The 24,912-nt window shown below is 42.5% G+C and overlaps 1 protein-coding gene across 1 annotated transcript in view; it reads right to left on the bottom strand.

The window, feature by feature from the left end:
* Positions 1 to 2,319: 2,319 nt before the first annotated feature.
* Positions 2,320 to 24,912, bottom strand: part of LOC139386983 (MAGUK p55 subfamily member 7-like) — a 58,595-nt gene continuing 36,002 nt past the window's right edge. The window contains exons 14-18 of the mRNA XM_071132904.1: positions 10,626 to 10,706; positions 8,151 to 8,244; positions 4,568 to 4,676; positions 4,206 to 4,349; positions 2,320 to 2,560 (exon numbers count right to left, since the gene is read on the bottom strand). Coding sequence (XP_070989005.1) covers positions 2,351 to 2,560; positions 4,206 to 4,349; positions 4,568 to 4,676; positions 8,151 to 8,244; positions 10,626 to 10,706 — 638 coding nt within the window. The 3' untranslated portion in view covers positions 2,320 to 2,350. The remainder of the gene's footprint in view (positions 2,561 to 4,205; positions 4,350 to 4,567; positions 4,677 to 8,150; positions 8,245 to 10,625; positions 10,707 to 24,912) is intronic.

Below are 24,912 nucleotides of genomic sequence, written 5' to 3'. Positions count from 1 at the left end.
AACATCTCAGAGAAATAACTGGCAAATCTGGTGCAGTCCATGAGGAGGAGATGCACTGCAGTACTTAATGCAGCTGGTGGCCACACCAGATACTGACTGTTACTTTTGATTTTGACCCCCCCCCCCCTTTGTTCAAGGACACATTATTCCATTTCTGTTAGTCACATCTGTGGAACTTGTTCAGCTTATGTCTCAGTTGTTGAATCTTGTTATGTTCATACAAATATTTACACATATTAAGTTTGCTGAAAATAAATGCAGTTAATAGTGAGAGGACGTTTCTTTTTTTGCTGCGTTTAGAAACAAACTCGGTTTACCCTTTTATCTGTGGATTAATTGTCGGAGTACAGGACCATTTCTGGTAAAATAACAACCCAATGTTCATATGCTAGGACAAATTAGCTAGCAACAGCAAGCTAGCTAGCTAAATTGCTATAAATGTTTAATGCTTTTCGACCTGTCCCCAAACTAATATTACTTTGATATTTCAACCAGCGTGTCCTGATCGCGTCTGGTGTGGGTGGACAAAATCAAAATGCTCGCGATGGCGCATGCAGACGCAAGTGCGCTCGAGTGGTGTGGTCAGCATGTTAAGTGGCTCGAGAGCCTAAATCACAAAACTGACTACACATGAGGGTGGTTTCGTCTTTAAGACATGATGGACACATTTACACTCTTTCACACCCAATTGACAGCATCATCCAAAAGAGGAAGGAAATCCCCCTGTACTCACAGGAATGCATCCATTAAATGGAATCACTTAAAGATTTACTGGGCCTGTTGTGTGCTGTATGTCATTCTCCTCATTAACCGTGAAATATGGAATTGTTGAATGGAAATGTTTGTCAATGATGTCACTTATGACAATTTTCTGACATTGTCTGTAATTATGAACTGTTGACAAGTGCACACTTTACAACTTTGAAATCATACTTATTAACTTTACACATGAATAGAAACAAATTTGAATGAGTCTATCTTACAACGTAATCCTTTCACATTCAACCACTCCTCCCACAATGTCTGTACAATTCATTTTTTATTACCATTTCAGCAACAAAAGCAATGAATCTGCTTCATCTTGTCCATGTTCCCTTGTTAACCTTTCCCTGTCAAAATATCTTCAATTCGTTTAGTTTCACCAACACTTTTTTAATATATTTTGTTAAGTATTGACTATGCTTGTGTGCACTGTTTCCTTGTTCTAAATGCAACTTGCTGTTAGTGTTGGTGAGTGTCTGGGCTGGGTAATATTTGCTCTGGGATACATTACCGTTAATTGAGGTATTGCAGCTGTCAAAGTAATTACATGCTCGTGTTTGTAACTTGGCAGGGGGAAGGTCTGTGTGACCACAAGCTTTTGGAGGTTTTTTATGTTTCGTCCCTAATTGCCAATGTAGAAATGCGAACTCGTAGAAAAGAAAAGCTGGCACGTAGGCGGCAGGGACCAAATAACACTGTTTTGGACATGTAAGTACTATGGTCAGACAGGAGGCGTAGGGACTTGGATTCCTATAGTTCTTTAAGAGCCGTGCTCTGTGACTAACTTGAAGTTGGGACTAGTTATTTCTCATGAAGGCTGTCTAGACTCTGTCTACATATTACACATATAAATAATGATTATAGTATTTTGGATCTAGTCAAAGTTTGTACATTATTTTCTCTGCCTTGAGTGGTTCCCCTTACACTTCTGTATTCCTTTAGGGGTGTGACCATGTTCCTTGACATTTCCTCTGTTTTGGCAGAAGAGTCCTTTTCCAGTTTAAAAGAGGAAATCTAGGATTCAAACAACAACGAAGTGGTCACCCCACAGGTAAGGGATGGGACTTGAGAAATGTAACCACTCTCAATTTTGACTAAAAACAGTTGACGGCCATGTGTAATCTATCAGTTTTTTTGATGTGCGTCAAAAGATGAAGTAAATTGAACTTATGGAGGAAAAAATGGATGTGCAATTCTCTCTCCCTGCATTTCTTCAGTCACTGTTGCCTGAATCACACTATAGGGCCAAGCCTAGCTATACTAGGTTGGCCTGGTTATGCATCCATCAAAGTGGCTGGAACTGTGCTGTAAAGGAAAATGTGAAAACAAAATATCTGACCCCACACAGTACGGTTTGACACTATAGTGTGAACACAGGTGGCCGGTGGCAGCTTAATTGGGGAGGACCGGCTCATAGTAATGGCTGGAACGGAATAAATGGAATGGTATCGAACACATCAAACACTTGGTTTCCATGTATTTGATATCATTCCATTAATTCCATTCCAGCCATTATTAGTAGCCATCCTCCCCTCAGCAGCCTCCTGTGAGTGTGAATGAGACATGCATAACCAGCCTCCTAGTGTGTTCAGCACACACTCTCTGTGTTCTGTTTGGTGTGACTGGTCCACTCCACAGGAATCCACTGAGGCGCCTCCGTCTCAAGCTTTTCCAGCTCCGCCCTCAGTTTGTTGAATGCCATGGCAAAATCGCCATTGACGACGACCATCTCAAACAGGTGGCCGTACTGGCTATCCATGGCTTCTGCTGAGCTAATCATATCTTCAAAGTCCTCTTCCTGTGAGAAACAGGAAGTACATGTGTGAATTCTGAGTTCATACATTCAACAGCTGAATTCTCACCTGTAGGCCAATTGTAGGTCATGCTTTGGAAAGATGGTAGTACGGGTATTTCCATCCAAAAACATGACCTTTATCACTCATTGTCAGGGGATCCTGCCTTAAGCTGCAAAGGGGTTTATGTTGAAAACATCACATCACGTGGCCAATAATGACCAGCATCACATAAGGCAGGGATGGGCAACTTTGATGGCGGTGCGGGCCACATAAAACATAACCCATCATGTGTACCCACATTTCATGCAATTCTACTCATTTTGCCTTGGGGCGGAGAGAAAAATGAGCAGTCTTGCAGTTAATTTCCTGCAATTCAACACATTCTGCCATAGGATTGAGACAAATGTTTGCCGTTTTTAATATGATAACTTATGATCAAATGGGCCCTACCTCAGTCGATAATTCAACCATGCTTACTACAAGTTTAGATAACTGGCCGCTAGACTGACTTACAAATCAAAAGAAAATTAGCTGACATGGGATAATTGACTGACTGCTGATGAACAACCACATTTTTAAATGACATCTAAGTTGTATATTAATTATGCACCCTTGTTTTCAGTACTCCAGCACCCTCCCCTTGTGAGGATGACAAAATAGCATTTTTCTAAACTGTTTTATGAGATTGGAGAACACATTTTGAGGGACCTTAGACCATTCCCCCATACAGAATCATTCCAGATCCTTGATATCCTTCGTCTGTGCTTACGGACTGTCTTTTTCAATTCAAACCACAGGTATTTAATGGGGTTCAAGTCAGGAGACTGAGATGGCCAATGCAAAATGTTGATTTTGTGGTCAATTAACCATTTCTTTGTGGATTATGATGTGTTCTTGGGGTTATTGTCTTGCGGCCAAGTGTCAGCGTCCTGGCAGAAAAATGTAAAATGTCCTACAATATACAGTCTTTTTTGCTCATCTTTATCAAGGATTCCAATCATTTTGGACTCCACTGTATATGAAGCCCACCCCGCAGCCATTTTATTTGTGACCTTTTGGCCACTGGCTACACTTGTAAGTCAGAGGGTCAACCATGTTTAAACTGAGTTATGTGTAACCTCACACCACCTGATGCTGCCATGTTACAAGACCTGGGACACAAACACGTTTGATCATGTGTGTGTATACAACAAGTGAGAACAGATCATTTTTTTCCAGTATTCCCCTCCACCTCAATGATGATGTGTAGGAAAACTACATTGCAGCAAAAACAAAGAACTGTTTCCATTCAAACATATGTAATCAAAAAATAAAATAAAAAAAACTGGGTAAAACATTTATTATGCATTTAAACAATTTGAGCACCATTTATTAATCATTGTAAATGTTAGTAAGCGAGTTATTTACAACGACTAGGATTTTTTTTTAGAAGGATCTATATTTAACATCTTATGATTGATCTTAGGAATTATTAATGCATGTGCGAATAACTAGCTTTCAAAGTGAAGGGAAACCCGTACATTTACAAATGTAGGAGTAATGATTAATAAATGATGTAAATTATTTATAAATGTCTTATAAATGGTTTGTTACTGAAAGTTGTTATAAACTGTTACCAAAAACAGTTTCACCCAGCCTTGACATTACCGAAAATGTCTTTGTCAGTTTCGTCATATCTTGGGTGGAAATTAATGTAGCTTTCCTCCGGCTAAAACGTAGCTCCTGAATCGATGGTGGCTTCACAAAAACAACACATGGTTTGAACTCGGTTGTGTGTAAGCGCTGTACAGTCTGTGCTATCGAAAAGAGGGAGAAAGAGCCAGGCAGAGGGAGAGAGAGAGACAAATAGAGATGTAAATTCAATTAGAGTTAAGCACACAAATTAGGCCCCATGTCACCATTTTCATGATGTGATCATTAGAAGACCAATAAATCTAATAAATCAAATCATTGGCTCCTTGTCATTTACTGATCTGGGACTGTGATTGGCCTGCTGGCCCGTCACTCACATTAGGCTGCACATCCAGTAGGCACACCTTGTCCTCCCCTATGACCTTGTGCACTGACTCCAGACTGGTCCCGTAGTAGTTCCCTCTGTGCTCCCCATACTCTAAAAACCTGAGACAAAACCGTACAGAAACACTAGTTAAAATTGAGCCAAACAAATATGAACTTAATGGAATACTTTCATACAGTTGAAGTCGGAAGATTACATACACCTTAGCCAAATATATTTAATACAATTCCTGACATTTTATCCTAGTAAAAATGCCCTGTCTTAGGTCAGTTAGGATCACCACTTTATTTTAAGAATGTGAAATGTCAGAATAATAATAGAGAGAATTATTCATTTCAGCTTTTATTTCTTTCATCACATTCCCAGTGGGTCAGAAGTTTACATACACTCAATTAGTATTTGGTAGCATTGCCTTTAAATTGTTTAACTTGGGTCAAACGTTTTGGGTAGCCTTCCACAAGCTTCCCACAATAACTTGGGTGAATTTTGGCTCATTCCTCCTGACAGAGCTGGTGTAACTGAGTCAAGTTTGTAGGCCTCCTTGCTTTGTAGGCCACACTTTTTCAGTTCTGCCTACAAACTTTCTATATGATTGAGGTCAGGGCTTTGTGATGGCTACTCCAATACCTGGACTTTGTTGTCCTTAAGCCATTTTGCCACAATTTTGGAAGTATGCTTGGGGTCATTGTCCATTTGCAACCAAGCTTTAACTTCCTGACTGAGGTCTTGAGATGTTGCTTCAATATATCCACATAATTTTCCGTCCTCATGATGCCATCTATTTTGTGAAGGGCACCAGTCCCTCCTGCAGCAAAGCACTTCCACAACATGATGCTGCCACCCCCTTGTTTCACAGTTGGGATGGTGTTCTTCGGATTGCAAGCCTCCCCCTTTTTCCTCCAAGCATAACAATGGTCATTATGGCCAAACAGTTCTATTTTTGTTTCTCCAAAAAGTAAGATATTTGTCTCCATGTGCAGTTGCAAACCGTAATCTGGCTGTTATATGGCGGTTTTGGAGCAGTGGCTTCTTCCTTGCTGAGCGGCCTTTCAGGTAATGTCGATATAGGACTCGTTTTACTGTGGATATAGATACTTTTGTACCTGTTTCCTCCAGAATCTTCACAAGGTCCTTTGCTGTTGTTCTGGGATTGATTTGCACTTTACGCACCAAAGTACGTTCATCCCTAGGAGACAGAACGGGTCTCCTTCCTGAGTGGTTGGAAGCTGTGTCGTCCCTGTGTTTATACTTGCGTACTATTGTTTGTACAGATGAACATGGTACCTTCAGGCATTTGGAAATTGCTCCCAAGGATGAACCAGACTTGTGAAGGTCTACAAAAAAATATGAGGTTTTGGCTGATTTCTTTTGATTTTCCCATGATGTCAAGCAAAGAGGCACTGAGGCACAGTCAACTTCGTGTATGTAAACTTCTGACTCACTGGAATTGTGATACAGTGAATTATAAGTGAAATAATCTGTCTGTTAAAATAACAATTGTTGGAAAAATGACTTGTGTCATGCACAAAGTAGATGTCCTAAAAGACTTGCCAAAACTATAGTTTGTAAACAAGAAATTTGTGGAGTGGTTGAAAAATGAGTTTTAATGACTCCAACCTAACTGTATGTAAACTTCTGACTTCAAATGTACATGCTAAACAGAGGACACTTACATGGGGAATTGATCCAAAATGCTAATGTCCTTCTTTGTTCATAGACAGCTTTCAAAATAAACCAAATATGTAAAATCGCTGAACTATCCCTTTAACTATTGGAATTTTATTTAATAACATGTCATTCCCAATTAAGAAAAAATCCCAAATTCTCGTTCCTTGTCGCTTGCTACCAGTTTTGGTTGTAATGAACTATCAATCCTTATACATGCCTTATACTTGCCTACATTGATGTCTTTGCATTAAAATACACATAAAAGAAGGATGAGAAAACGGGAATCCATCCCAGGGCATTACTGGAATGCCACGTCTTACCTCCTTTCTTCATCTCCTGTCCTGGTTCAGCATTAGAGATAGTAAATGCCATGAAAACATCGGAATATCAGGCTCACTAATTGTCTTTGAGCAATGGCCTAAACTCACCAAAGGCGAGCATGCAAGGCATGTGTGCGATTTATTTTAGAATGTGTTGTTTTGAATTATAATGACCTAACCGAAATAAGGTGGGCGGGATGTCCGCTTTGACGCATCCCTCAATTAGAACGTGTCTCTATTTTTGCATTTTTATCGCTATACAAATGATGAAGGTAGGTAAGGGTTGAGTGTCACGGCTGTTGAAGTTTGAGGACCAAGGTGCAGCGTGGTGAGCGTACAATTTCTTTATTTTAAGCAAAATGACGCCAAACAAAACAATAAACACTACAAAAACAAACCGTGAAGCTCACAAGCAAAGTGCTCTAAACAGAGACAACCTCCCCCACACACAGGTGGGAAAAGGGTACCTAAGCATGGTTCCCAATCAGAGGTTGTCTCTATAGACAGCTGTCCCTGATTGAGAACCATACCTGGCCAAACACAAAGAAATAGAAAACATAGAACACAAAACATAGAATGCCCACCCCAACTCACGCCCTGACCAAACCAAAACAGAGACATAAAAAGGATCTAAGGTCAGGGTGTGACATTGAGGCTTACCATAAATGCTAAATTAGAACAATTCATCCACTTGAGGAAACACAACATTGCAAAGATGATTGGAGATTTTGACTATCCTGCTAGCATACTGTCACTGCTCTGCCTGTCCAATCCACCTCACTCTGCTTGCTCTGCCAACCTGCTTCTGGTGAGTTTTTTCGTTTAAGAGTCCTGACTGTTCCAAATATCTTAGAATGTTTGCGTTTCAGCTGATCTCCCTTGTTGCATATTAAATGGGAACCACCTGCTTGTTTATTTGTTCAATGACTAGATGCCTGGATGTGTCTTATCCAAGGCTCTAGTGAAATGGAATGCCAACAAATGAAATGCTTGTGTGGTAGCAATGCACTCAACATGCAAATATGCATCGTTGGTTAACACCTTACTCAAAAGGGTATAACTGGGGCCTCCCGAGTGGCGCATCGGTCTCGGGCACTGCATCACAGTGCTAGAGGCATCCCTACAGATCCGGGTTCAATCCTGGGCCCAGCGTTGTCCGGGTTAGGGAAGGATTTGGCCAGCTGGGATGCTCTAGCGATTCCTTGTGGCAGCCGGGCACATTCACAGCTGTACAGTGTTTCCTCCGACACATTGGTGCGGCTGGCTTCCGGGTTAAGCGAGCAGTGTGTCAAGAAGCAGCGCGGCTTACGGAGTCGTGTTTTCAGAGGACGTATCGCTCACGACCTTTGCCTCTCCCATGTCCATATGGGAGTTTCAGTGATAAGACTAACTATCAATTGGATATCACGAGATTGGGGAGAAAAAAAGGGGTAAAAAGTACCACCATTTTGTGTTGAAAAAGGGTATGACTCATTAACAATATACTAATGTAGTAACTGCCTTTAAACATATGGTGATCACTGCCTAATGAACAGCATAATCAGTAAAGGTCACTGGCTACTTTCACTCCCATCAAGAAATACGTACTTGTGGTTGACGATGTCCATTTCAAACGTCTGCCTTGAGACAAAGTGGTACTCTACCCCATCTTTCTCCTGCTTCCTCTTCTCTCTGGTGGTGTCTAAAAAGGGAGTACTTTGTAATTTACATTGTGGAGTAATGTTGTAAAAAAAGCATCACCGTGGGGAAGAAATAGAGCGGAATCAGCTCGCCATACCCCAATTCATCGTGACCATTAGGAGAGCAAAAACAACCCTGACCCTAGATCCTGAATTAGAAGCAGTAGAGGGAAACATGGTTTAGGATCCAGAGTTTTTACAGATCAAAAAGGTCAGGAAAACTTCTGGGCCCTAACGTGGTTTAATAAATCCCCCCTAGAGTTGATGTCCGCGCCTGCAGTGGAAAGTGGCAGACCAGGAGACATCTCAAAAATCTGTCTTTTCACAAAAACGTCTGTAGAGTCCGAACCGTTTGGGCTACAAACTCATATGATCCCTCTATGGGACTCTCACGAACTCGATGGTCTTCTCTGTTTTGCTCTACGAGCCCATCAAGCATCATTTGATTTGATTTGGATTTGGACTCATCTGAAGTCGGTACTGCCTGTCTACCAACTTCTGTCTGTAGCGTACGAAAAGTTTGGGCTACACAGTAATATGACCCCACCAGCAAAAGGTGAGACTCTCACGAACACGTACAGTACCAGTCTAAAGTTTGCACTAACCTATTAATTCAAGGGTTTTTCTTTATTTTTACTATTTACTACATTTTAGAATAATAGTGAATACATTAAAACTATGAAATTACACATATGGAATAATGTACTAAGCAAAAAAGTGCATTTTAGATTTCAGATTCTTCAAAGTAGCCACCCTTTGTTTCAGGACAGCTTTGCACACTCCTGGCATTCTCTCAACCAGCTTCACCTGCAATTATTTCCAACAGTCTTGTTGGTCAAATAGCCCTTACACAGCCTGGAGGTGTGTTTTGCGTCATTGTCCTGTTGAAAAACAAACGGTAGTGGGACTAAGCACAAACCAGATGGGATGGTGTATCGCTGCAGAATGCTGTGGTAGCCATGCTGGTTAAATGTGCCTGGAATTCAAAATAAATCACTGACAGTGTCACCAGCATAGCACCCCCACACCGTCACACCTCCTCCTCCATGCTTCACAGTGGGAACTACACTGAGATCATCTGTTCGCCTACTCTGCGTCTCACCAAAGGACAGATATCCACCGGTCTAATGTCCATTGCTCGTGTTCCTTGGCCCTAGCAAGTCTCTTCTTATTGGTGTCCTTTAGTAGTGGTTTGTTTGCAGAAATTCAACCATGAAGGCCTGATTCATGCAGTTTCCTCTGAACAGTTGATGTTGGCATGTGTCTGTTACTTGAACTCTGTGAAGCATTTATTTGGACTGCAATCAGAGTTGCAGTTAATTCTAATGAACCTATCCTCTGCAGCAGAGGTAACTCTGGGTCTTCCTTTCCTATGTCGGTCCTCATGAGAGACAGTTTCATCATAGCGCTTGATGGTTTTTGCGACTGCACTTGAAGAACCAGATTGACGGAACTTCATGTCTTAAAGTAATGATGGACTGTCATTTCTCTTTGCTGATTTGAGATGTTCTTGCCATAATATGCACTTGGTCTTTTACCAAATAGGGATATCTTCTGTATACCACCCCTACCTTGTCACAACACAACTGATTGGCTCCAACGCATTAAGAAGGAAATCAATTCCACTAATTAACTTTTAACAAGGCACACCTGTTAATTGAAATACATTCCAGGTGTAGCTGGTTGAGAGAATGCCAAAAGTGTGCAAAGCTGTCATCAAGGCAAAGGGTTGCTACTTTGAAGAATCTCAAATATAAAATATATTTTGATTTGTTTAACACTTTTTTGGTTACAACATGATTCCATCTGTTATTTCATAGTTTTGATGTCTTCACTAGAATTCTACAATGTAGAAAATAGTAAAAATAAAGAAAAACCCTTGAATGAGTAGGTGTGTGCAATCTTTTGACTGGTACTGTACATGTCAGCTGTTTTGCTCTAGGCCGCCAACATGACTCACAAGACTCGTCTGAACTCGCCCAGTACTAGTTAATGGAAATTAATGGAAGTACAGTATATGGAAATAGTTTAGTTCCAGAAAAAGGTGTTAAATATGGGTAAAAAAACATAATAATTTCCTGCTCTTTCTTATATCGCTCAGATATAGAGTTGGACAGACACTTCAAAACAAACTTCCTTTTGACTATCTGTTTTGCCATGTATGAATGTTATTCAATGTGTTTCTATGGGCTAATAGCAATAAAGTCAAGTTCAATAAAATAAAAATGTGATATTTATTTTTGCCTACAGAGGTCAAAAAATTCTAAATCAAATAGCAAAATGAGGCACGATATGATCATCTTAAAATAATTCCATATGTTAGCTTAGTATAACCCCTCCCCCCAAATCCAAAAGGCTCAGATTTTTAGGTGTTTTAACTCACGTGGAACAGTGACACCATAGTGGTCAGGGTCAGAGAGCAGGAGTCTCCTCTTCATCTCACTCAGCCCAACTCCACTGGGACCTAAAGGGTTAACCACAACACATTAAAGGTGAGCAGCTTCATTGGGCCATAATAAAGTGTTAATTACCACAACACATTATATCAACAGCACTTAACAACAACAGTCAGCATAATCTGTACAAAAACGCTCTCAAGTCTCTACCTTTCATATTGTCAACCTGCACTTTTCCTCCACAATACCACCCTCTTAAATTGCAAAGTGATCTTTCATTCACATAAAAACATCAGAATGAACCCTCCAGAAGAAATAAGTCCATAATATCAATGTCATGGCACGTCTTTGGACAGGATTACATACACGCACATGCAGCATCTGGGAACATCTTTAGGGATCTGGGTTGCGCTCAGGAAAGTAGTAGAGTGCAACATACTGAGCATTTCTGTCACAGATCCCCCAGGTACTGCTGCTCATTCTGTTCACCAGTTCCAGAGGTCGACATCACCGGCCTTCTAGGCTGCACTGAACTGTGTCATTACGCACACCTGGTTCCAATTCCTCACGGATTGTGTTTGTATAAATGTGCCCTTTGTTCCGGCATAGGGCTGTCGATTATTGTTCCCATGTCTGTTTGTCGTGTGAGTACCTTTGCATTGTGAATTACGGGTCTAGTCCTGTGTTGTTCTATGAGGTTTACCTTAGCTCTTTTGTTTGGGTACATCCCAGTATTTTGTATATGTGTTTGTTTTGGGTGTATTAAAAACCCAGATGTATTCCTGCGCCTGTCTCCAAATCCTTTATACCAGTGTGACAATTTCAGATAGAAATGCCATGAATTTACAGTAGCTGCCATGATAACCTACCTCAACAATGTCAGAGAGGCATGACTGTTTTATGTAACGTATTTCTATCTGATAGTTGTGCTCTACTGAACATTGCAGATAGAAAAACCATGAATAAAGCTGACATGATTTCTTACTGTACATGTTTGAGAGGCATGTCTGTTCTATGTAAATATTTATATCTCAGCTCTCTACAACACTGTGCCCTACTGAATGCTACCCAGGTCGAAGTCACCGAGTGGTGTCTCAAAGTAAGATTCCAGAAATACATGCCATCTCGATCACCCGTTGCATGACTTCAGCACACGCAGTCTTAAGTTTGCAGATCAGTTTAAGGTTTTTATTATGCTTTTCACAACCGCTTAAAAAGGTGGTGGAACCACAAGCATGGAAAATATACTTTACTCCTCCCTCACATATCTGATTCATAGTAACATGATCTTGTCTGTTATGAAAAACTATAGCACCAAGCAATGAGGGAACTAGATTATTTGGCCTCCCTCGGGTGGGAGGAGTTTGCACCAGGTGCATTCATTTTCAAAGGGCGCTCCTCCCTCAACACTTTTGCCCGTTCACATCATGGGCCATAGACCGGAGCATCGCGGTTCAGCTTAATCGAACGCTGCCATTTATTTTGGAAGCTAGAAAGATTTAAAAAGTGAGAGCATGCTTGTGTATGCACGTGTGCATGTATCTGCTCATAAATATCTAAATGAAACAAATGGCAAAACGTCCACCTAATTAGCAAATCTGATCCATCAATAAATGTGTCACTTGTGGATTAGTGGCCAGGCAAGGTCTCCCCACTCATAAGAGATACAGTGCCTTGCGAAAGTATTCGGCCCCCTTGAACTTTGCGACCTTTTGCCACATTTCAGGCTTCAAACATAAAGATATAAAACTGTATTTTTTTGTGAAGAATCAACAACAAGTGGGACACAATCATGAAGTGGAACGACATTTATTGGATATTTCAAACTTTTTTAACAAATCAAAAACTGAAAAATTGGGCGTGCAAAATTATTCAGCCCCTTTACTTTCAGTGCAGCAAACTATCTCCAGAAGTTCAGTGAGGATCTCTGAATGATCCAATGTTGACCTAAATGACTAATGATGATAAATACAATCCACCTGTGTGTAATCAAGTCTCCGTATAAATGCACCTGCACTGTGATAGTCTCAGAGGTCCGTTAAAAGCGCAGAGAGCATCATGAAGAACAAGGAACACACCAGGCAGGTCCGAGATACTGTTGTGAAGAAGTTTAAAGCCGGATTTGGATACAAAAAGATTTCCCAAGCTTTAAACATCCCAAGGAGCACTGTGCAAGCGATAATATTGAAATGGAAGGAGTATCAGACCACTGCAAATCTACCAAGACCTGGCCGTCCCTCTAAACTTTCAGCTCATACAAGGAGAAGACTGATCAGAGATGCAGCCAAGAGGCCCATGATCACTCTGGATGAACTGCAGAGATCTACAGCTGAGGTGGGAGACTCTGTCCATAGGACAACAATCAGTCGTATATTGCACAAATCTGGCCTTTATGGAAGAGTGGCAAGAAGAAAGCCATTTCTTAAAGATATCCATAAAAAGTGTTGTTTAAAGTTTGCCACAAGCCACCTGGGAGACACACCAAACATGTGGAAGAAGGTGCTCTGGTCAGATGAAACCAAAATTGAACTTTTTGGCAACAATGCAAAACGTTATGTTTGGCGTAAAAGAAACACAGCTGAACACACCATCCCCACTGTCAAACATGGTGGTGGCAGCATCATGGTTTGGGCCTGCTTTTCTTCAGCAGGGACAGGGAAGATGGTTAAAATTGATGGGAAGATGGATGGAGCCAAATACAGGACCATTCTGGAAGAAAATCTGATGGAGTCTGCAAAAGACCTGAGACTGGGACGGAGATTTGTCTTCCAACAAGACAATGATCCAAAACATAAAGCAAAATCTACAATGGAATGGTTCAAAAATAAACATATCCAGGTGTTAGAATGGCCAAGTCAAAGTCCAGAACTGAATCCAATCGAGAATCTGTGGAAAGAACTGAAAACTGCTGTTCACAAATGCTCTCCATCCAACCTCACTGAGCTCGAGCTGTTTTGCAAGGAGGAATGGGAAAAATTGTCAGTCTCTCGATGTGCAAAACTGATAGAGACATACCCCAAGCGACTTACAGCTGTAATCGCAGCAAAAGGTGGCGCTACAAAGTATTAACTTAAGGGGGCTGAATAATTTTGCACGCCCAATTTTTCAGTTTTTGATTTGTTAAAAAAGTTTTAAATATCCAATAAATGTCGTTCCACTTCATGATTGTGTCCCACTTGTTGTTGATTCTTCACAAAAAAATACAGTTTTATATCTTTATCTTTGAAGCCTGAAATGTGGCAAAAGGTCGCAAAGTTCAAGGGGGCCAAATACTTTCGCAAGGCACTGTATATATGGCTCATATATCTCTATATCTCCCTCCCCAATGATGACTTTTGGTAATGGTGGATGGAGACTACATGACATCAAACAGAAACCGGCGGTGGAGTTGGTCCAACTCAATTACAGGGTGAAATTGGATTAACATTTTTTTGATTTTCTTTACATCCCTTACTGTATGTCTGGATGATGAGCTTGTCTGTCATTATCTGTGATCCTATTCACAGTCCAGCCCAGACCTGGGTTCAAATAGCATTTGTTTTCTTACAGAAACTGAGCTCGATTGAGCTTGTCTGGCACAATGGAACCAATGGAATAGTCCCAAAAGTGGCGCTCCAGACAGGCTCAAAGTAAATTATTCTGTAGGTGACGCAAAATAATATTCCCTCTTCAGTTACAACCAGAGGTTGCCAATAGAGATTACATTACAAAGAGCTCTCAGCAAAGCCTAGGTCTGAACCCCATAGAGAGAGACATAGTAAAAGATACATACACCAGACTAGATTCCTTGGCCGTAGGAAAGTCCTGAAGGTGAGTTCCAAATATAATCTGTCTGAGAATATTTACATTAGTATGAAAGGAGAGAATTGGAGTGCTTTCTGACAAAGACCATGCATTTGGTTGCCTAGATTTTATTGATTGAGTCATTAAATAGACATTAAATAAACATCTGATCAGAGCCAGAAGTATATATATATACATATATATGAGTGTAATTTAAGAATGATGACAGCCATAGATCAGACAGGAAACAGTTATCCACACCAAGATTATGGCAAGGCCAATGCGAGACTAAAAACCAAGGATGACCGTAAAGGCATTCTAAATAAGTGAAAACATTAAGTAACGTTCCTCAACATTTCCTTATGGTTTATATTTTACATTATGTAAAAAAAATATATTTAAAAATGTTTTAACTTCTTGGTACTTGGTCTGAATTGCTTAGCTACACCAACACATTTAGCAAACCTAGCACTCTCCAAATTTGGAGAGTTGCCCTATTGTTACACAGAACCAGCAACCCATTCTTTAGACCAGGGTTTTCAAACATACAGCCCGGCCCGCGAGTTTTAACAAAAAAATATCTATATATGTGACTAAATGTTTTTGGCAGAAATGCCTTCTGGAACACGTGAGCTTTCCTGTGTCGTATTAACAAACTTGTATGCCATCTGTAAATACAAATACAATTCTTAAATTACGGGCCTAGTTGGTTTAGCCACGGAAAAAGGAAGAAACATTACCCCTAGCCATGAGCTACAACATGAGCTGGTCAGTATGCGCAGGTAATCCTTTCTAGCGCTGATTTTCTTAAAGATATCACATAGTAGAACTGCATAAGTGTTGCTCTCCACTTTCTGGAGGAACAAGTTTTTAAATCAATGGAATTAGAGTATGATAGCTAGGAGATGGAGAAAATTCTGCTATTTGATTGCAAATATGCAGATGGAGTCGAAAAGAGAACACACAGAAGGCTGTTGTATAAAACACCTGTTTACGGATTACATATTTAAACTATGGGCAACCATGGCATCTGTGACAGAGAGGGAGAAGCGTCCATCCATGTATACAGGTAAGATAGTCTAGCTAGCTACATTTTCAGATATTATACATTTCTAATTTGGTCAGAAAATGGTTAGAGTGAGCTGTTCACTCATTTGTGCCTGGAAATAGCTAGCAAGCTATCCAACCTTAGCCAGTTAGCTTGGGTAACTGCTGTTGTTAGGTCAGAATGCTCGGATCAACTCTACTCCTTGGTCAGAGCATTCAGTGTGCGTGTTACGTCTACTCCATTACGCACACCTGGCAATCAATCATTACGCACACCTGCACACCATCCACACACACTCCCCTATATCTGGCACTCCCTTAGGTTCTTTCCCCAGTCAGTATTGTTCCTGTGTTTATGTGATGACGATACTGTTATGTTGTCTCATTCCATGTTTGTTGTTTTATTAAACGTTGCACCCGCTTCTCGACTCTCAGCGTCTCCGTTACAGAATACTGACTCCAACAATGGAAGCAGCAGGAAAACAGAATATCTACCAGATGGTCGACGAGCAGGGATACCTTCTAAGTCAACAACATGACCAGCTGGCACAACTGGGGACGGCTATGGAAGAGGTTCTTCGCAGTGTGCAATGTCTCAAACATACCCGGGAGGCGTTGCCGTCAACTAGCGGAGGATACTCAGTTGAACCAGCACAAAAGCCCATTCAGCAACCCTCTCAGGTCAGCAATGCCTGTTTGTCTCTCCCGGATAAATATGACCGCACCCCATCTAAATGCTGTGGCTTCCTACTTCAGTGCTCCCTCTTCTTTACGCACCAGATGGGAGCCCCCACCATGAGAGGTCCAATTGGAATGGGCCACGGCCGTCTGGGAGAGAGGAGAGGAGGAGCTAGATTCATATGAGGGGTTCATGACTCTGTTCAAATGCATATTCGATCATCCCCCAGAGGGCAGAGAGGGTGGTGAGCACCTACTCCAATTATGTCTCGGACTAGACAGCTGCCGAGTACGCACTCACCTTCCGGACAGTAGCAGAATCCAGTGGATGGAACGAGAGGTCTGCGCGAGGAGGTCCAGAGGGAACTGGCCAGTCAAGATGACAACCTCTCCTTGAATGCACTCATTGTGATGGCCATCATTTTGGATAACCTACTTCGGGAGCATCGGTACTCTCATCGCATCTCTCCCTCAGTGAACACTCTGGATCAGAGCCTGAACCAATGGAGGTAGGGATCATACGCCTCCCCGCAGTGGAGCAACGCAGATGGAGTCAGCTGGGGCTCTGTCTGTATTGTGCTCAAGGAGGGCACCAGCTCCAGCGGTGTACGGCACTTCCTAATCCGGGATCTACAAGAGCAAAGGGATGTTCACGTGATCTTCCACCTCCTGGGGCAGGAGTGAGTATTCCATCTTCATGTGGTTCCATGTCAATTGAGAGTCTTGTGGTTGCCCTTCAGCCCAACATCCCGGAGGTAAACCAAGAACTGCGGGAGGTATTCTCCAAGACCCACGCCACCTGTCTTACTCATCATCACCCTTGGGACTGTGCCATCGGCTTAATGGCAGGGTCTTGCGCTTCCGTGCAGACACATCTACCCTCTGCTGGTGGCTGAGACCCAGGCCATGGAGGATTAGAGAAGAGAAGCTCTAACAAGGTTTCATCCGCACTTCCACTTCTCCTGCATCGACTGGTTTCTTCTTCGTAGCCAAGAAGGATGGAGGGTTACGTCCATGTATTGATTACAGAGGACTCAATGAAATCACCATGAGGTACCGTTACCCTCTCCCGAACAGCTACGACAGGCCCGGTTCTTTACCAAACTGGACCTGTGGAGTGCATACAATCTCATCCGCATCCGGGAGGGGGGTGAGTGGAAGACTGCATTTAGCACGATGTCTGGCCACTACGAGTAATTGGTGATGCCATTTGGCATAGCCAAATGCTCCATCAGTGTTCCAGGCATTCATTAATGAGGTGTTCAGGGACATGCTTGGATACCAGGTGGTCATCTATATCAATGACATCCTGGTCTACTCGGCTACCCTGGATGATCACATCACTCATGTTTGAGCAGTCCTGGAACGCCTCCTGTTTAACCACCTGTTCATCAACGCTGAAAATTGCAATTTCATCAGAGGGCTGTCTCCTTCTTAAGCTACCGAATCAGCCCGCAGGGAGTGACGATTGACGACAAGAAGGTAGATGCGGTCAGGTCATGGCCAGTCCCAACCACCATAAACGGTATACAATGGTTTTTGGGGTTTGCCAACTTCTACCGCCATTTAATCAGGAACTTCAGCTCCGTCGCCGCCCCTCTCACCTCTCTCCTCAAGGGTTCAAGGTTGGTGTGGAGCCCAGCATTCGACAAGGCCTTCCACCTACTCAAGGGACGATTCACCTCCACCCCATTGCTCAAACACCCAGATCCCTTGCAGAAAGGAATTACGACGTCAGTGATCGAGAGCTCCTGGTGGTGAAGTTGGCATTAGAGAAGTGAAGACACTGGCTGGAGGGCGCCAAGGAACCATTTGTCATCCTCACCAACCACCGGAACCTGGAGTACATACGGACAGCGAGGAGGCTGAATCTGCACCAAGCAAGGTGGGCCCTTTCCTTTACAAGTTTCGACTTCACACGACGTATCGCCCAGGTTTAAAAAAAACATGAAGGCCGATGCCCTGTACCGTCTCTACGATTCTAGAGAGGGTCCTGTCCGGAATACACCTATAATCCCATCCTCCCGAGTCGTAGCACCTGTGGTCTGGGACGTAGATGTGGACATTCACCAGGCTCTGGAGATGGAGCCCACACCCACTAACTGTCTTCCGGAACGCATCTACGTTCCCAGGGGATAAGGGATCGGCTGCTTACCTGGGCACACACAGCGGTCGACGCTGGACATCCAGGTATTCTCACACTAACCAATCCATCTCTTAGAGGTACTGGTGGTCCACCTTGGCGCAGGACGTCACTCACGACGTCAAGTCCTGTTCCGTATGTGCCCAAACCAAATCCGCCCGGAACGCTCCAGCAGGGAAACTCCTTCCCCTTCCTGTGCCTCAGCGTCCCTGGTCCCATCTATCCATTGACTTTGGTACTGATCTCCCCTCTGACAGTTTTACCATCATTTTGGTGGTTGTGGATAGATTTTCAAAATTATGTCGTTTAATCCCTCTTTCTGGTCTCCCTACAGCTCTCCAGGTCGCTGGGGCACTATTCCAGCATTATGGCCTTCTGGAGGACATCGTCTCTGACCGTGTCCCCCAATTCACATCACGGGTCTGAAGAGCCTTTATGGAGAAGCTCGGTGTTAAGGTTAGCCTCACATCTGGGTATAGGTGGAGAGGAGGGACCAGGAGCTGAGGAGGTTCCTGAGGAGTCATTGTCAGGACCAGCAGGGAGCATGGGCTCGATTCCTTCCATGGGCGGGGGAGTATTCCCAGAACTCGCTTCGTCACTCATCTACTGGGTTAACCCACAACACACTGGAAGAGGGTCTTCAGCCGGTCCTGGCTCCGTGGACCCCGGACCAGACCGGTTGGTTCAGGCGCGCAGAAGAAGTGTGACTCCAGTGTGCCATCCACCTTCAAAAGGATACCACACGTGTACCACACTGGGGATCATGTCTGGCTCTCTACCAGGAACCTCCCAACCTCCCAACCTCTGCCTGCCCTGCAAGAAGCTGAGCCCCCGGTTTGTGGGGCCATTCAAGGTTTTCAGATTCAGAAAACTTTAATGTCCTCAAAGAGGCAATTCATCTTGCAGCAGTCATAAAACATATAACATCTAAAAATAAAAAATAATTAGCAAAGGATATTTACAAACAAATAGGCAGGGTAAGTGCAATTTCATAGTTCAAGTGCAATTAGTCCAACATTCGTTCAGTTGCAGAATTGCATTCGGAGTACTTGGCCCTATTTTTTTTAACCTTAGGTAGTCTGTACCTGCATCCAGAGGGAAGGAGATGGAATTCAGGGTGGAGTGGATGGGAAGAGTCAACCTCTATTTTATTGGCTGTCCCCAGGTAGAGAGATGACAGTTCTTGCTGCTGTCCTGACTATCTTTCCCAACCAATATTTCTGTGCAAACTTGATATTCCCAAACCAGCAGGTCAAGCTACTGTTTGACATAATGCCCCCAATGAATGATTTATAAAAGAGAACCATGATGGTTAGATAAATGTTATAAAAGTGCAGTTCCTTTTTAGGAAATACAGTCTCTGTTGGCCTTTCTTAAAAATAGTGTCAGTACACTGATCCCAGTGATTGTTTATTAACTTTCAGAGCAGAATTACAACTGCTCAAAAAAATAAAGGGAACACTTAAACAACACAATGTAACTCCAAGTCAATCACACTTCTGTGAAATCAAACTGTCCACTTAGGAAGCAACACTGTTTGACAATAGATTTCACATGCTGTTGTGCAAATGGAATAGACAACAGGTGGAAATTATAGCCAATAAGAAAGACACCCCCAATAAAGGAGTGGTTCTGCAGGTGATAACCACAGACCACTTCTCAGTTCCTATGCTTCCTGGCTGATGTTTTGGTCACTTTTGAATGCTGGCGGTGCTTTCACTCTAGTGGTAACATGAGACAGAGTCTACAACCCACACAAGTGGCTCAGGTAGTGCAGCTCATCCAGGATGGCACATCAATGCGAGCTGTGGCAAGAAGGTTTGCTGTGTCTGTCAGCGTAGTGTCCAGAGCATGGAGGCGCTACCAGGAGACAGGCCAGTACATCAGGAGATGTGGAGGAGGCCATAGGAGGGGCAACAACCCAGCAGCAGGACCGCTACCTCCGCCTTTGTGCAAGGAGAAGCAGGAGGAACACTGCCAGAGCCCTGCAAAATGACCTCCAGCAGGCCACAAATATGCACGTGTCTGCTCAAACGGTCAGAAACAGACTCCATGAGGGTGGTATGAGGGCCCGACGTCCACAGGTGGGGGTTGTGCTTACAGCCCAACACCGTGCAGGACGTTTGGCATTTGCCAGAGAACACCAAGATTGGCCAATTCGCCAATGGCGCCCTGTGCTCTTCACAGATGAAAGCAGGTTCACACTGAGCACATGTGACAGAGTCTGCAACATCCTCCAGCATGACCGGTTTGGCGGTGGGTCAGTCATGGTGTGGGGTGGCATTTCTTTGGGGGGCCGCACAGCCCTCCATGTGCTCGCCAGAGGTAGCCTGACTGCCATTAGGTACCGAGATGAGATCCTCAGACCCCTTGTGAGACCATATGCTGGTGCGGTTGGCCCTGGGTTCCTCCTAATGGAAGACAATGCTAGCTAGACCTCATGTGGCTGGAGTGTGTCAGCAGTTTCTGCAAGAGGAAGGCATTGATGCAATGGACTGGCCCGCCCGTTCCCCAGACCTGAATCCAATTGAGCACATCTGGGACATCATGTCTCGCTCCATCCACCAACGCCACGTTGCACCACAGACTGTCCAGGAGTTGGCGGATGCTTTAGTCCAGGTCTGGGAGGAGATCCCTCAGGAGACCATCCGCCACCTCATCAGGAGCATGCCAAGGCATTGTAGGGAGGTCATACAGGCACGTGGAGGCCACACACACTACTGAGCCTCATTTTGACTTGTTTTAAGGACATTACAAAGTTGGATCAGCCTGTAGTGTGGTTTTTCACTTTAATTTTGAGCTCAACTCCAAATCCAGACCTCCATGGGTTGATAAATTTGATTTCCATTGATAATTTTTGTGTGATTTTGTTGTCAGCACATTCAACTATGTAAAGAAAAAAGTATTTAATAAGAATATTTCATTCATTCAGATCTAGGATGTGTTATTTTAGTGTTCCCTTTATTTTTTTGAGCAGTGTACGTTCCCATTGTTCCTCAACTCTAGTGTATGATATACCATTTTCTAGCTCTGAATCTCTACTTTTATCCACTTTAAAAAATGGCATTTCAAATTTTGCTACATTAGACCGAATATAGCCGGGTGGTCACTGAAATTGGTCTTATGTAGCAAATTTGTCAAATTTTTATTTTTTACAATGGATAAAAGTAGACTCAGAGCTACACAATGGTATATCATACACTACAGTTGAACAATTGGAAAGTAACTTTGCTTTGAAAGTTGGTAGACTAAGAAAATGGCCTTTGAATGTTTTGGTACTACTACTGGAGAGTCCTTTGTCTACACCCATTCTGCATCGTTCACACCATCTTAAGCTTTAACCCCACTCATCCCTTTAAGGGTGTACTAACAGCAGTCAAGCACCCAAGCTAACTTGCTAGCTACTTCCAGACATCTAAGTGAGAGAGAGAACAGCTCACTGAACATAACTCGTCCTAGCAGAGCTGGTTAGGCTTTTATGTTATCCAGAGCGTTGATGACTGCAACTGTGCTGTCAGATTGTCTGTTTGTAAATTCACTGGACGCTTTGGCCGACGAGTAGGGTTGATCCGAATGTTCTGACCTCACAACGGCAGTCAAGCACCCAAGTTAACACTGGCTTGCTTGCTAGCTAATTCCAGACACATAATGAGAGAACTCCCCACTCTGATCATTTTACTCACCCTAGCAGAGCTGGTTAGGCTGTTTTCATGTTATCCAGAGCATTGGTTACTAGAACTGTGCTGCTGGCAACAATTTAACATTTACTGACACTTGCCATATTCAACGGATGTTGAGCGTTCGTAAATTAAGTTGTTCTGCGCTCTCTTGCACACTCAGATGAGGGTGCTCTGAAATTGGAGTAGATCGCCAGACTGAATTTACGAACGCACCGAAAATGGTTACTTGCATAGTGGTGTCTTTTGTTAAAACATGTAGCTAGCTAGCTAAACAATGAAGCATAATCCCAACTCATGACGTTACTACCCTGCATTAATATGCGGGTAGCTAACCAACCAGGTGCAATGTTAGCTAACTAACATTAGGCTATAGCTAGCTAAGCAAATGGCTCTGAGATACGTTTAATAAGGTCATACATGTAACGTTAGCAAGCAAGCCATAATCACAACTCATGACATTACTACCCTGCATGAATCTGCAGGTAGCTAACCACCAGGTTCAATGTTAGCTAGCTAACATTAGGCTATAGCTAGCCAAGCAAATGTCTCTTTCTGTCAAAATTAGAAACGTGTAATACCTGAAAATGTAGGTAGCTAGACTATTTTACCTGTATACATCATTCGTGGTGGACACATCTCCTGTCGGATGCCATGGTTGCCCTCAGTTTGAAGATGTAATCCGGAGACCGGTGTTTTCTCAATCTCCTTAGCTATCATACTCGAATTCCACTGATTTCAAAATGTGGTCCTCCAGAAAGTGGAGAGCAACACTTAAGTTAATACACAATACAATAAAAAAGCAGTGTTAGACAGGATTACCTAGACATACTGACCAGCTCAAATAGACAGAAGCATGCTACAGTGGCAAGAAAAAGTGTGAACCCTTTGGAGTTAGCTGGAATTCTGCATAAATTGGTCATAAAATTGTATCTGATATTTATCTAAGTCAAACAGTGTGCTTAAACTAATAACACACAAATTATTGTATTTTACTTGTCTATATTGAATACATAATTTAAACATTCACAGTGTAGGTTGGAAAAAGTATGTGAACCCCTACGCTAATGACTTCTCCAAAAGCTAATTGGAGTCAAGAGTCAGCTAACCTGGAGTCCAATCAATGAGACTAGATTGTGAGTTTTTTTAATAGGGCAGGGCAGCTCTAGCCAACATCATCAATTGGAGTTTGCTATTCACACGAAGCATTGACTGATGTAAACCATGGCTCGAACAAAAGAGCCCTCAGAAGACTTAAGATTAAGAATAGTTGACTTGCATAAAGCTGGAAAGGGTTCCAAAAGTACCTCTAAAAGCCTTGATGTTCATCAGTCCACGTAAGACAAATTGTCTATAAATGGAGAAAGTTTAGCACTGTTGCTACACTCCATAGGAGCAGCCGTCCTGCAAAGATGACTGCAAGAGCACAGCGCAGCATGCTCAATGAGGTTAAGAAGAATCCTAGAGTGTCAGCTAAAGACTTACATAAATCTTTGGAACATGCTAACATCTCTGTTGACGAGTCTACGACACGTAAAACACTAAACAAGAATGGTGTTCATGGGAGGACACCACGAAATAAGCCAATTGTCCCAAAAAAAACATTGCTGCATGTCTGAAGTTTGCAAAAGTGCACCTGGATGTTCCACAGCGCTACTAGCAAACTATTCTGTGGACAGATGAATCTACAGTTGAATTGTTTGGAAGGAACACACAACACTATGTGTGGAGAAAAAAAGGCACAGCACACCAACATCAAAACCTCATCCCAACTGTAAAATTATGGTTTGGGGCTGCTTTGCTGCCTCAGGGCCTGGGCAGGTTGCTATCATCAACGGAAAAAATAATTCAAGTTTATCGAGACATTTTGCAGGAGAATGTTAGGCGATCTGTCCGCCAATTGAAGCTCAACAGAAGTTGGGTGATGCAACATGACGATGACCCAAAACACAGAAGTAATTCAACAGAATTGCTTCAACAGAAGAAAATACACCTTCTGGAGTGGCCCAGTCAGAGTCCTGACCTCAACCCGATTGAGATGATGTGGCATGACTTCAAAGAGCAGTTCACACCAGATATCCCAAAAATATTGCCTAACTGAAACAGTTTTGTAAAGCGGAATGGTCCAAACTTCCTCCTGACCGCTGTGCAGGTCTGATCCTCAACTACAGACAATGTTTGGTCGAGGTTATTGCTGCCAAAGGAGGGTCAACCAGTTATTAAAACCAGGGGTTCACATACTTTTCTTACCCTGCACTGTGAATGTTTACACGGTGTGTTAAATAAAGACATGAAAACGTAAAATTGTTTGTGTGTTATTAGTTTAAGCAGACTGTTTGGCTATAGTTGTGACCTAGATGAAGATCAGTTGACATTTTCTGACCAATTATCTTCAGAATCCAGGTATTTCCTAAGGGTTCACATACTTTTTCTTGCCACTGTATATGACAGACCAATCCAAACTCATCTCTCAGCATGTCCAGCCCACACTCATTATCTCAGCCAATCATGGCCAGTGGGAAGGTTGCTCACTTTTTCTTTGGCTAAACCAACAATTGTATTCGTTTTTACAGATGTGCCTTAAATACAAGTTTGTATGCCATGAAAGTTCACATGTTCAAGAAGGCATTTCTGGCAAAAATGCATTTTGATTTTAAAAAAAGTTTTACGTTCAAACGGCTCTCCTGTGAAGTAGTGACCCACGATATACGCCTAGTTTCCTGAAACGGGTCATACAAATAAATATATATATATACACAAATAAATATATATATATATATATATATATATATATATATATATATATATATATACAAATAAATATATATATACATACATACACATAAATATATATAAATAAATAAATACATTTATTTGTATGTATATATACATACAAATAAATAAATAAATGTATTTGTATGTATATATACATACAAATAAATACAC

Source organism: Oncorhynchus clarkii, chromosome 28, assembly GCF_045791955.1.
Source record: "Oncorhynchus clarkii lewisi isolate Uvic-CL-2024 chromosome 28, UVic_Ocla_1.0, whole genome shotgun sequence".
In the NCBI taxonomy this organism is placed as follows: domain Eukaryota; kingdom Metazoa; phylum Chordata; class Actinopteri; order Salmoniformes; family Salmonidae; genus Oncorhynchus; species Oncorhynchus clarkii.
This window is presented reverse-complemented; position numbering and strand designations above follow the sequence as displayed.